The 13,704-nt window shown below is 47.0% G+C and overlaps 1 protein-coding gene across 4 annotated transcripts in view; it reads left to right on the top strand.

Annotated features, from left to right (window-relative positions):
- Positions 1-1,591: 1,591 nt before the first annotated feature.
- The window catches only part of Bhmg1 (basic helix-loop-helix and HMG-box containing 1), an 18,294-nt gene continuing 6,181 nt past the window's right edge, over positions 1,592-13,704 (top strand). For 2 of the 4 annotated variants that reach the window (XM_029480207.1, XM_029480208.1), the window contains exons 1-6: positions 1,592-1,648; positions 3,754-3,824; positions 6,459-6,549; positions 11,268-11,367; positions 12,461-12,586; positions 13,318-13,554. In XM_029480207.1, coding sequence (XP_029336067.1) covers positions 3,754-3,824; positions 6,459-6,549; positions 11,268-11,367; positions 12,461-12,586; positions 13,318-13,554 — 625 coding nt within the window. In that variant the 5' untranslated portion in view covers positions 1,592-1,648. Of the gene's footprint in view, positions 1,649-3,753; positions 3,825-6,458; positions 6,550-11,267; positions 11,380-12,460; positions 12,587-13,317; positions 13,555-13,704 lie in introns of all 4 variants that reach the window. The other 2 variants (XM_029480206.1, XM_021169103.2) reach the window with 1 other exon arrangement.

Below are 13,704 nucleotides of genomic sequence, written 5' to 3'. Positions count from 1 at the left end.
GGCCCCGAAGCCCACTGGGAATTAGAGTACGGGCGGCCATGGACTACAGCTCCCAAGATGCAATACGGTGACTTGGAGGTGGAGTAGGAAACAAACTAGGCGGGCTGAGAAATAGAAACTCTAATTACCAGGAGGCTAAGGGCACGCTAAAATACGCAGGCGCAGAAAATTCTCCCGCGAGGGTTTCTGGGAAATAGAGTCCAGCCGCCTCCATTTTGGCCCGAGGCCCTTGAAAAGGGAATCGAGGCTACTTGAAAGGGACGTTAGCGAGGGATGAAGAGTTTAGGAAGAACAACTTTATTGATTTATCATTTTAGTTGACAAATAATTAATAATATATGAGTTTTCCTAAACTTTCTCTCCCATTTCTCACCTTCATCTCACACCCCACACTTGCCTACCACCACCTCCTAATTGGCAAATAAAAAAAACCAAGATATTGAAATGAGGCACTATGTTCACATCACAGGTAGAACAGAGCCTCCAGAAGGGCAGGAATCTTGGCAGCATTTCTAAAATGTACGGTTTGAATCTGCCGTGGTGGCACACACTTTTAATCGCACCATTCTGGATGCTGAGGTTAGTGTACCTCTGTGAGTTTGAGACTAGCCTGGTCAAGGCTATGAGACGCTGTGTCAAAAAATAAAGATAAAGCTGGAAAGACTACTCAGAGGTTAAGAGGACATCGCTCTTGCAGAGAATTTGCATTTGCTTCTAGCCCCTGTCTAAAACTCCAGCTCTAGGGGCATCTGATGCCTCTGGCATCTGGGGACACCTGCGTGCAGTATTCCCACCCCCCCCCCACTCCTGCAACATGTCTACCTGGTTAAAACTAAAATGCTTTTTAAAAATAAATTGTATAGTTTGTAATCTGAGTTACAAGGTAGTGCATTCCTTGCGTTCCAGACAGACCTGAGACAAAACCGTTACAAGTAGTAGGCAAGCCTGGGCTACATAGCAAGACCAGATCCACACTCAGACACTAAAGGTTACTTTGTTTGCAGCTACAGGAACTGGCATTTCCATGGGGTCTACAAAGGGAAAGGTGGCGAAGTTAGCCGCCTGAACAAGGTGCTTGACACACAGTGGTCTTTAAGCAGATGCGCACTAAAGCGAAAGGGCGGGATGGGGACACAGGAGGGCCAGCAGGGGGAGTGCTGACACCTCGCGCTTGCGGACACCTGGCAAATCCTGCTGGGGTCTGAGGTGAATAGGTCAGGGGGCGGGGCAAAACCGGGGGAGTGGCCTGAGGAAAGGGCGGGTAATGGAGCAAGAGCTGATTGGCTGACGCTGAGAGCGCGGGAGCGGGAGCACGTGTCGGAGCTGTGGCCGGTGCCCTGCCCCGGGTGCGCGTGCGCAGGGCCGCACTGCCCTTTTCCAACGCTCCTCTGCTCGTGCCTGGCACCGCGTGGCGGGAACGTGGAGGGGGCGTGGCCTCGCCTCAGGCGCTCTGGTGCCTTCGCGCGACAGCCTCGCGCCCTGCCATTCTTCGCTCGGTCCGCGCCTCGGGAGGCACGCGGTCTGCATCCCTGGGACCCCGCGAGCCGCGCGAGCCGCGCGAGCCGCTGCCGGAGCCTTCAGACTGTCGAAGCGTGAGCCCAGTGCCAAAGCAGAAGTCGAGGCTTAACGCCATATTGCAAATCTTGAGGTGAGTGCTGGTGACCAACGGGTGTGGGGCGGCGGACGCCCTGGCTCTAGCTGGCTTGAGGTAGCGGGGAGATGGTGAGGAGATGGGAGTCGTCAGAGTCACACCCTGCGGCCGTGACCCCCTAGGGAGCTCTAGGACGGATGGAGAGGGACCCCAGAGCTCGAGACCGGTTTGAGAGTAGACTTTGTGCTTGAGGGAATCCAGGCTGGGTTTCTGGAAAGTTACTAGTGGCGTTCGAGACATGGGGTCTCCTGTTCGAGGCTCGGCTTTTGGAAGCTGAAGACGGGAGATCTGGAAATCTAAGTTTGGGGTTCCAGAGGTTACGCTCGGAGGGTCAGAGGTCTAATTTGACAGGTTGGGGGTTTTCGGTATCAGTGGAGACCATCGAGGCAGGAAAATAGGCTCTGGGTGGGCACGACTTGGGTCTTTGAGAATTAATTTTAAAGCCTGGAGTCGTCGTGCTACTCATTGCGTATAGGTGTTAATTTAGGGTTCCGGGTCTCAGTGGGATGCATGCGTGAGACCTAAGTTTTCTAGGAATGAAATCACAATGTGAGGATCTGAAGGGACAGTTTTAGAGTTTAGAGATATTTATTGTAGGACATGAAACGCATTTTTAAAAAATATTTTTTCGAGGCTGGAGAGATGGCTCAGTGGTAAGAGCATTCACTGCCCAAAATTTTTTTTTCACTTTACATCCCAATATCAGCCCTCCTCTCGGTCCCTCCTACCCCTCTGGTAGGTTCTCCCCCAGTGCCGCTCTCCTTCTCCTCTTACTTTAGGCTTTTTAAAGAAATATTTATTTATTTTATGTGGATTAGCATTTTGCCTGCATGTATGTTTGTGAAGGTGCCAGATCTTGTGGAATTGGAGCTACAAACTGTTGTGAGCGACCATATAGGTGCTGGGAATTGAACCTGGGACCTCTGGAAGAGCAGCCACTGCTCTTAATCTCTGAGCCATCGCTTTTTTGTTTGTTTTGGAGTTTTTTTGGGGGGGTGGGGGCATTCAAGATAGGATTTCTCTATGTAGCCTTGGCAGTCCTAGTACTCACTCTGTAGATCAGGCTGGCCTTAAACTCAGAGCTCTGCCTGCCTCTGCCTCCAGAGTGCTGGGATTAAAGGCATCAACTTCTGTGCCCAGTTCTCACTTGGGATTTTTAAAAATGTTTATTTATTTATTTATTTATTTATTTATTTAATATAAGTGCACAGTAGCTTGTCTTCAGACACCACAAGAGGGCATCAGATTCCATCACAAATGGTTGTGAACCACCATGTGGTTGCTTGGAATTGAACTCAGATCTCTGGAAGAGCAGTCAGTGTTTGTAACTGCTGAGCCATCTCTCTTCAGCCCTCACTTGGAATTTTTAAAGTCACATTTCATCTATTAATATCATCATCTACTGGGTGTGGTGACACATTCCTTTAATTCCAGCACTGGCGAGGCAGTGCCAGGTGAATTCTCTGAGTTCAAGTGCAGTCTGATCTACATAGTGAGTTCTAGGACAGCCAGAGCTATACAGAGAGACCCTGTCTCAAACACCCCCATACTCCTTTCTAGAGGTCTTAAGCCACACTTTTCAAGCTAGACAGTCTGTTTTTCAGCCTTTGGCATCCCATTATTTTTTTTTTTAAGATTTATTTATTTATTATATGTAAGTACACTGTAGCTGTCTTCAGACACTCCAGAAGAGGGCGCTAGATCTCATTATAGATGATTGTGAGCCACCATGTGGTTGCTGGGATTTGAACTCAGGACCTTTGGGAAGAGCAGTCAGTGCTCTTAACCACTGAGCCACCTCTCCAGCCCACTGGCATCCCATTATTGATATCTGAATTCTGAGATCAATGTCTGGAAATTTGCTGATTTTTTTTTTTTTAGATTCAATTATTAGGAGCTTAAATTTACCATTTGGGATTTATGATTTTCTATTTAGAGTTTAGGGTTTTAATTTAGGTTCCTGAACCCATAGTTATGTCCTATTTTAGGAACTCTAGGTGCTTTTAAAAATGTACCATGGGGGTAGGGAAGGTCGTACATTATTTGGCTGATTCACTTTGGAGTCCCAAAGGTCACTAATAATTTTTTTTCCCTCTTTGCAGATGTTGGGTTCAGACAAATTCTCATGTTTCTCTGATCAGCACAGAGCTAGATCTCTGAGTCCTACCGACAGGTAATTGTTCTCTACCTTCAGTGCAGCTCTACCCACTCTGAACAATAGTAGCAACAAGATGTTACTAAACACTGTTTCTAGACTGTTTGCTTAGTCCTTCCATTGTATCTAATAACCATTACAACCACCAGACAAGGAAGTAGGTGGGAATAGTCCTGCATTTCCAGAGACGGTGCTGAGGTGATTTCAAACTCTAATGTGCTTTGGTTTTTGTTTGTTGTTTGGTTTGTTTGAGTGCTGGGTATGAACCTGGGCTTTCTGATGTCAAAATGCTAAGGAACTTCTTTATACCTACACTACATCTCCCATATGACATTCTTTTCTTTATTTTATGTATGCCCATGTTTTGCTTGAATGTATATCTGTGCATGCACCATGTTCATGCGGTGCCTCCTGGAATTGGAGTTGTAAAGAGTTGTGAATCACCTTTAAGTGCTGGGATTGCAACCTGGATCCCCTGTAAGAGCAGCAATCTAAGGTTCTTAAATGCCCTTTCTTCCTTTCTTTCATTCACGATATGTATTCATTTATCCATTGAACACCAAATGTTAGGAATCTTTTGTGTGTTGTAGGTACCACATGCATGCCAGGCAACCGTCTACTACTGATCTATATCCTCAGCTGTAGGAATCTGAACGGGGAATTCATACAGAGGGATTGGATTCCCTCTCCATCTATCCAGTTTGGACACATTTAAAATATTCGAAGTCATCTTGCCTTGTACTATATTAGATGTCAATACACCCCTCCTTATTCATTATTAACATTACAGTTAAGCACCTTCTTTGCTGTGGTCCTCTATGCAAGTACTGTGCTCACTCAGAAGGAAGGTCATGAAGGAAATGAAAATGCATGTGTCCTGAAGCCTATCGCTTCTTAGAACCTTTGTGGTCAACAGTTCAGTCTCTTGTTTTCCCCTTTCTAGATAAGGAATCTTTCTAATAATAGACTCTTGGTTTTGATGGGTAGAAACCTCGCTAAAACTAGCTTATACATAATAAGGCACTTGCTGGATCATTTAAACAAGAACTCAGGGATATCAGGGCATGGCTTGTACTGTGATCCTGTAGGACCTTGCTTCACCCAAGTTGTCTCTTCCAGTCTTGTCTCCTTTGCTTGCTTAGCTCCCATGCTTAGGTTTTACTTTCCTTGAGTTCTCTTTGCTCCTTTATGACACAGGGCCTTTCCACACGTTCCCTCTGTCTGGAGCTTTATCTGTTCCTTCTCACCCTCTCTTATCCTCTAGACTAGATTCTGGCCAGATTTAGTTCCTGAGGAAAGACTTCATTGGTTAGGCTGTAGTTCCAGGTAACAAGCCACTCATTTTGTAGGTCAAAGCCTGCTATTACAGCATCTATAACCAAGCAACACTTCTCCTTACCTTCATGAGAACCAGCCTTATGGCTGTTTGACTTGTACAGTCATTCATAGCAGGCCTAGGTTTAAAATGTCAAAGATGGAGTGGTTAGTAGCTAGATCGGTACAGTTCTTGGTGTGCAAGGTTGAGGACCTGAGATTGGATTTCCAGCACTGCCGAGTGGAGTTAAACCTGGAACAGAGGGTTGTTTTGGTGTGGACAGGGTAACCATTTTGGGGGGAGCAGGGTACAAGAGCTAGCAACTGAAGGGCCTGAGGACCGCATGAGGAGAATTGGTGGTAATGCAGATCTAGGGCACTACAAGCACCGCAGGAGCAGTGAGGTGGTGTGTAATGTGGGAGAGGATATCATCTTTATGGTTTCACCTGGGTGGAGCAGTGTATGTTCTGTTGTGGGTATCTCGTGAATTATGCATTTGGTTGTCACAAGTCAACTGCTTTCATGCCTGTATTGAGAGGTCTTGAGCAAGCACACACTGACTTTCCAGAGTGGCATAGCCCATTGGACACAGTGAGAGACTACAGGAACATTGAGCTCACCTACCCTGTGTAGTGATACTCAATGAGTATGAAAGAGTCAGAAAAGGAATGGCACTGTGAGCCACACAGAGCCTTTAAACTTGACCCTCCCTGGATTACAGTGTACCCATGTAATCCCAACACTTGGAAGACTAAAGCAGGAGGATTGCTGAATTTGAGTCCCTCTTGGTCTACATAGCAAGATCCTATTTAAAAAAGAAACAGAGAAAAAGAAAAAAAAGAAAGAAAGAAAGTTGCTTTATCTCAATGGCATTACCTTCAAGGTGTGAAACAAGGGGGCAGCAAGGTCAGATTTATGTTTCAGGAAAGCTGCTGCCTCAGAAAACATGGATGAAGGAGGCCAGATGGGAGGCTGAGAGCCTTGTAAGGGTGTGAAGACAGCCATGCAGGGATTATGGGTTTAACAAAAGCTGGAGGGAGGTGGAAGATGGGCAAGATTTGGGGACTCATTGATCCACGGAATATAATATAGGAGAATGATAGGTTCTCATGATGCCTAAGGCCCTGTCTTGCCTGTCCCGGAATGGAGGCAGGGGACAGTCTTGGCATGAGACTGAAGGTTTGGGGGCAGGTGGTGTACCTTAAAAACCAGATGTGGTAGCTCATGCCTGTAATCTTAGCACTTGAGAGGCTGAGGCAGTATGATCACCTTGTCTCCAAAGAAACTAAGTTTAATTCTAGATGTCTTAACCAAAATTGGCTCTTATCCCCAAACAGGAAGGATAAGAAAAACCACACGAACAAGCTTCGAGAGCTGGCTTTGCTGATCCCTGTGACCATGAAAACCAGAGACAAGAAGTACACCAAGGTGTGGGAACTGAAAGAGAGGAGTTGGGTGGCAGGCAGGGTGCCAGAGCAATGAGTGGGGGCCTCTCCTGGGAAATCCACACAGACCATCTCAGAGATGAACTTGGAAATATGAGTAACCATGATGCTCTGAACAGGAATTTCTGGGAGTCCATGATCCCATGGGGGATTCTTTTTTTTAGAAGCCAAGTTCCTCACTCAGGGTCAGCAAGTGCTTTACCACTAAACTATACCCCTAGCCCTGTGGGATTCTTTCAGAATAAGAGGTGGGGTGGGTAGAGCAGGAGCTGGAGACAGTTCAGTCACAACTTGTTACAAAAGCATGGGTCCCTGTGTCCCCCATCTGTCTTAGACAGGGTTTCTATTCCTGCACAAACATCATGACCAAGAAGCAAATTGGGGAGGAAAGGGTTTATTTGGCTTACACTTCCATACTGCTGTTCATCACCAAGGAAGTCAGGACTGGAACTCAAACAGGTCAGGAAGCAGGAGCTGATGCAGAGGCCATGTAGGGATGTTCCTTACTGGCTGGTTTCCCCTGGCTTTTGCGGAGCCTAGTGCGCTAGAACCCCAGACTACCAGCCCAGAGATGGCATCACCCACAAGGGGCCTTTCCCCCTTGATCACTAGTTGAGAAAATGCCTTACAGTTGGATCTCATGGAGGCATTTCCTCAACTGAAGCTCCTTTCTCTGTGATAACTCCAGCTGTGTCAAGTTGACACAAAACTAGCCAGTACACCATCCCAGAACCCACAGAAAGCCATGTATCATGAGGTAGGTACCTCAGTACATGCTTGTACTGGTTAGCCAGTCTAGCTTAAATTTGCCAGTAAGCTCAGGTCACATTGAGAGACCCTGTTTCAAAACCAAAACAAACCAACAGTTTGTTTTGTCTCCAAACCCCTGAGGAATGACACTTAAACTCACCTCTGACTTCTACATGTATGTGCACACCCACATAAGCATGCGTGTACACACACAGAAAGAGGCAAAGGGAACTGGTAGTGGAAAAAGGAGAGGCAGAGGTCACACATCAACACTGGAGCCCTCACAGCTGCAGCCTGAGACTCTACTTAGTTCTTTTTCAGCCCCGGGGGTTTCCTCAGTTGTTAAAAACAGCAAAGATAACTCTTGCTCCTAAGTGATACTTCAAGACAGAAATGATGTCCTGGCATGTAGTTTAGCCCTAACAGAGCTCTTGCTTGGCCTGTACAAGCTCTAGAGGAAAGATAAAAAGGTGCAGAGGGAAGACAAAAGTGTGGCCTAGTGGTACATGTGCTTCGTTCTAGCATCCAGGAGGCTGAGGCAGGAGAATTGAAAGTGCAGGGCCTGCCTGGGCTACAGAGTGAGTTTAAAATAGCATAGGCAACTTTTAAAGCCTTGTTTCAAAATAAAATGTAAGCAGTGGACTGGGGATGGTAGCTCGGTGGTAAAGCACTTGCCTTAGACACACAAGACCCTAGGTTCAAAGAGACAGGGTTCTCTCTCTCTCTCTCTCTCTCTCCCTCCCCCCTCTCTCCTCTCTCTCTCTTCTCAGGAGAAAGCACATTATCTTTTCCTTTGGCAACTTTCAAAGGCTTCACACTCCTTGAAAACCATCAACAAGGTCTCTTCTACTCTGTTCTCATATGGTCTTCTCTCCCTTTGACCCTCCTGCCTCCCTCTTGCCTACAAAGATCATGATTACCTTGGGCTCATGTGGATAACTCAAGTAACCTCTCCATCTCCATGTCCTTAGTTCAGTGACCTCTGTAAAGTTCCTTACCATATAAGGCAGCCTATTCACAGGCATGGGACTAGGATGTGGCTGCCTTTGGAACTGGGATGCTGACTATGGGGAAATTTTTCCATGTCCTCAAGCATTTGTATATTTGGTATGTATAGGTGATGTCATAGGATCCTGAGAAGCCAGAGAAGAGAAGGACACAGTTCCTGCCCTCAAGGAATGAGTCTAGCATTTCACAACTGACAAGATGTCCACTTTGAATTATCTCTAGGCCTGTCTAGGGAGGCAGAATATCTGATGCAGACAGATCTCTGAGTTCAAGGCCAGCCTGGTCTAGAGTGAGTTTTGGGACAGAGTTATATAATAGACCTGTCTCAAAAAAATTAAAAAGGAAAATAATAGCTTTTGTTTTTGAGACAGGGTTTCTCTGTGTAGATCTGGCTAGAACTCAGAGATCTGTTCATGTCTATGTCCTACTTCTGGGATTAAAGGTGTGCAGCTCCACACCTGGCAACATGCTCACTTAAAAAGAATTATATGCTTATTTTAGGTGTATAAATGTTTGCCTGAATGCACACGTGTATACCATGGGCATGCCTGGTGCCTGTAAAGTTCAGAAGAGGGTGTCAGATCTCCTGGAATTAGAGTTACAGGGAGTTATGAGCCCCCATGCCAGTACTGGGAACTGCTCTTAACTGCTGAACTGACTTTTCAGCCCTGGATATGCTCACATTTTAGTTTAAGAAATTCATGAAGAAGGCTGGGTGTGTTGGTGCATACCTTTAAACCCAACAGGCAGAGGCAGAAGCAGGTGGATCTCTTTGAGTTCAAAGCTAGCCTGATGCAGAGATAGCCAGAGCTACATAGTAAGATCCTGTACAAAGACACTACAACAACAAAAATCCATGCATTTAAAAACAAAACAAGGGCTGGTGAGATGGCTCAGTGGGTAAGAGCACCCGACTGCTCTTCCGAAGGTCCAGAGTTCAAATCCCAGCAACCACATGGTGGCTCACAACCNGCTACAGTGTACTTACATATAATAAATAAATAAATCTTTAAAAAAAAAAATAAAAACAAAACAAAAAGGAAGAAATTCCTGAAGGAATGGATTGTGTGTAAGTACCTGAGGGGAGTGGGAAGGGGGGGTTTCAGGCAGAGTGAAAGTAAGGATGACTGAGAACACATCATTCAAAGGCCTGTGCCATGCCAGGCGTGGTGGCGCACGCCTTTAATTACAGCACTTGGGAGGCAGAGGCAGGCGGATTTCTGAGTTCGAGATCAGCCTGGTCTACAGAGTGAGTTCTAGGACAGCCAGGGCTACACAGAGAAACCCTGCCTCAAAAGAAAAAGAAAAAGAAAAAGAAAAAAGAGCAGATTACCAAAGGCCTGTGCCTTCAGTCCTTCAGTCACCCGGTCACTCTGTGTTCAGCATGTCTGTTGATCAAAATATCTCTGTTGTAGCAGTTTTAAGACCTATATAACTTGAGATGGTCTCTGGGGTTACACCTTCCTTTTGAGCTGCCAGGTCATGTTTCTAAAGCATCAAGACTGAGCCTTCTAGCTGGGTATGGAGCTAATTTCTGTAATTCCAGCACTTGGGAGACTGAAGCAGGAGGGTCACCAGTTGCAAGCCAGCCTGAGGTACACAGTGAGATCCTTTTTCAAAACCAAACCAAACCAAACCAAAAAAACAAAAACAGTCTTTTTGAAATCAAGGATGGGAATCTAAGCACCTTTACATGGAACAATTGTATGTATCTCTTCACAGCAACATAGGCTTCATTGAAACTGCGCTCCAAGCCTGGCATTAGACCTGCCAATCTAAGAAAGACAGCTCAGTCCTTCTCTCTGAGTGACACTTTCTTCTCTTTCAATTCCTTAAGACCCCCTTGAAGACAATCTCATTCAAACATTGACTAGGCCTTTTTTAAAGGCTTTTAAAACATACACACACAGTGTGTGTGTGTTTGTGTTGGGGAGGTGTCTCTCAGTCTGTCTTTTGACTCTCTCTTTATATGGGGTCTTGGTATTGTCCTAGAATTTACAATTCTCCTGTGTCAGCTTCCTGAGCTCGGATTACAGGTGTGCTACAGAAATGACAGGTGTGCTTCAAAAATGACTGGCTGGTTATTTTTGAATTGTTTAGTGTCTGTTGTCCTTGCTGAGCTGTGTATCCATGAAGGCATATTGCCTGTACTGCTTTTAGCTTTGTTTCCAGTAGCAGCCCAGGAAGTATTTAACGGTAGTAGTGGGGTAGGTGATATCTGGCTACTGGCCAGCCTGTTGGGTGCTGTGAGAAATCGAGCCACACCAACATCCTCTGCCTTTAAAATACAGAAATGAGTTAGCTAAAGTCATGATTCAGCTAGCTCAAGGTCAAAGGGAGAGATCAACATGGCAACAGATAACAGAAAGCGGTGTGGCAAATGTCAAGGTGGAAAGAAGTCCAGGGTGTTTCAGAGTGCTGAGAAGCTGACCCAGCATGGGCCAGCTAGTCAGAAGAGGAGGTGTCCATGCTGAAGCTCAGGGGAAGGATGGGCAGGTGAGGGGGCTTATGAAAAAAGGAGGGCCAGACAGGAATTAAGTATAAGCAAAAAGCCAGAAGCCGAACTGTATATGCTAACAACCGGGATCAGGAGGCTAGTGACCCTGAGCTCCAGCTCTGCCTCCTTAGGTCTCTCAACCCCATTGTATTCACCCTCAGTCTTCAGCTGGCTCTCTAGGACAAGTTAGGGGCTAGACAGCAGAATAGCTGAAGCTCTGCCAGATGCTGCATTGCTGGTTATGTGTGGAGAGTGGGGTTTGAGACTTCCTGTCTCAGTTCCCCAGGAGCCTCACACTGTCCTGGGCCCTGACCCTTGTGCGAGTCAGGATCTAACAGTATGCATCCTGGCTGGCTTCCAACTCATAATCCTGCTACCTCTGCCTCTGGAGGGGCTGGGATGACAGGTGGGCAATGTGTCCCACTTTCAACCCTGTCTCTGTACAGAAGGAGATCCTGCTGCGTGTCCTGCACTACATCCAGTACCTCCAGAGAAACATTGACATGACCAAGGCCTTGCTCAAGCTCCACAGCAGCAATGGCAAAGGTAGATTTGTGGGTAAGCAGTTCCACTTCCAATGCCTTTATACCACATTTTCCTGACTGTCAGGGAAACCAATTGGCTACCTTCCCCTTCCTGGGGAAGGGGATTTACATCAGAGAGGTGTACAGGAGAGAGGTGTTGTAGGAGAGCCAGACGTAATGGCTCATACCTGCTACTTCAGCATTCAGAGGCTGGGGCAGGCATCGAGCTCAAGGTCAGCCTAGGCTACACAATGAGATCCAACCCAGTCTAACCTACAGCGCAAGACCCAGTCTCAATGAAACAAAGCAAAATACAGACACTGTGTTTTGGAATTTGGAGGAGGAAGCCTAGAAGGTTGGCCTTCAAGGACAGCATAAGGGAACCCTGCCAGACTGCAGAACCACCCTGAGCAAGAGCATGTGGGTGTGAGGAAACACAGAGTGTTTAGGCATATGCAAACAGCAGATGTGACTAGAGGAGATGCTGCACTGAGTGGGTTGATGCATGCCCTTCCCAAGCCAGATCCTGATTCAGACTCTGCTGTGACCATAGCCTCTCAGGCTTCAGCCCTGAAATCTGTAATTTAGGACCCCACCAGCAATTTCCTTCTGTGTTTGTCATGGGAATCAGAGATGTTAACACAAACAACATGGGGGCTGCAGCTCACAGCTACGCAGCACTATACAGTGACTGGTGTGAAACACTCAGATGGTGAGTGGCTGTGGGCACAGAGGCCAGAGCAGAAACATGAGGTCTGTAGGGCAAAGCAGAGGGGTGGACATGAGAAGTACAGGAAGATTCGACCTGGGAACATCCTTCACGTTAATTTGCTTTTGTTTTTATTTTTTCCTTATTTATTTTACTTTTGAGGCAGAATCCTACTTTATAGCCCAGACAGGTGTCAAACTTGCAGCAATCTTTCTGCCTTAGCCCTTTAAGTGCCACCTGCCCTATCCTTTGACTTTTTGGCTGTGCAGCAATAGACCTCAGTTCCCTTGTTGGTAACGTCTGCCTGAAAACCTTCCCTCCTAGCCAGGGTAGGAAAGCCTTGTCTTGGAGGAGGAGGATGTGCAAGACCAGGAGTGGGGTCTAATCTGTGACTCTCCGCTCCTAGGGCCAGGTTCGAACCCATCTGTTGGCCAGACACAGCAGCAACACTCCACTCCCTCCAGCTCTCAGAAGCCATGCCTTTGGAGCACCTCTTCAAAACCTCGAAAGAAGAAGTTTACCCGAGTGTCAGGTACGTGTGGTCTGTGGAAGCACAGGAACCACTGTTACAGAGCAGGCTCCTTCTCTAGAAACACACTGCGTCAGACCCCACCAGTCTATGTCTGAGTCCACTCCCAGGCCTTCATGGGCTGTCATTTCTTCCTCATTGGGACAGGCGGCAGTCCAGCCCCTCTCAAGGTTACAGAAAAGCCTGAGCAGATACTGCCAAGCAGTGCTTATATCAGAAGGACTGGCAAGGCCCAAGTAGGATGCTGCTGTCATCATTTATTTTCCCTGAGCTAGGGCATAGGGAGGCAGGGTGGTAGCAGGATTGGGGTGTCGAGGCTGAGAGTCCTGGCTCTAGCCCAGCCTCACCACACCCTCGCTTCCCAACCCCTTGAGGCCCTCAGTGCACATACCTGTGAAGTGGGACTATGGCCTGCCTAACCACTAGTCTCTAGTCACAACTGTACATTGCAATTATTTGAGGTGCTTAGAGACTTCCTAAGTGTTTGGAAGTGGCATGGTGTGGCATGTCATACCAACTGCACTTTGCTGTTAAAGCCTCAGAATTTTGTATACAGGGTTGGCTCAGTGAGCTCTATTTGAAGAGCTGGGCACACCTGGGATTCTGGGAGCACCAGGACAAACAATGCTCTGGAATGTGTCATCCCAGAGCAGAAGAATTCCCTATCTGAGCCAAATTCTGAGGCATTGCAGTGCCTCTACCAAGCCCCCTGACTCCTGTCTCTATTCTCTCAGAGCATCCATCCTGGCCCTATAATCCTCGACGCTCTCTAGCTCTGGACCAGGCTGAAAATCCTATCACCATACATCCAGGCCTAAAGGAAGAAAATGAGGAATGTGCCACCTATCCAGGAGTCCTCAGCCCTAGCACCTACCCCACAACTGAACCATCTGTGTCTGAAGGCGATGGACAAGGGGCCCAGTTGGTGTTCTTGGACATGGCTCAGAACATCATTGCCTATGACATCCCAAGTTGGTGCCTTTCCTTAGAAGGAAGTTCCTTTTTTATTTGCATGTGTTCTTTCTCTGCTCCCCACCCCCAACTCGTGTGTACACGTGTGTGTCTATGTGTGTACACGTGTGTGTCTATGTGTGTACACATGTGTGTCTATGTGTGTACAC

This window comes from Mus caroli, chromosome 7 (genome assembly GCF_900094665.2).
Source record: "Mus caroli chromosome 7, CAROLI_EIJ_v1.1, whole genome shotgun sequence".
NCBI lineage: Eukaryota > Metazoa > Chordata > Mammalia > Rodentia > Muridae > Mus > Mus caroli.
The sequence above is the reverse complement of the archived record's forward strand: the minus strand, read 5'-3'. Positions and strand labels throughout refer to the sequence as shown.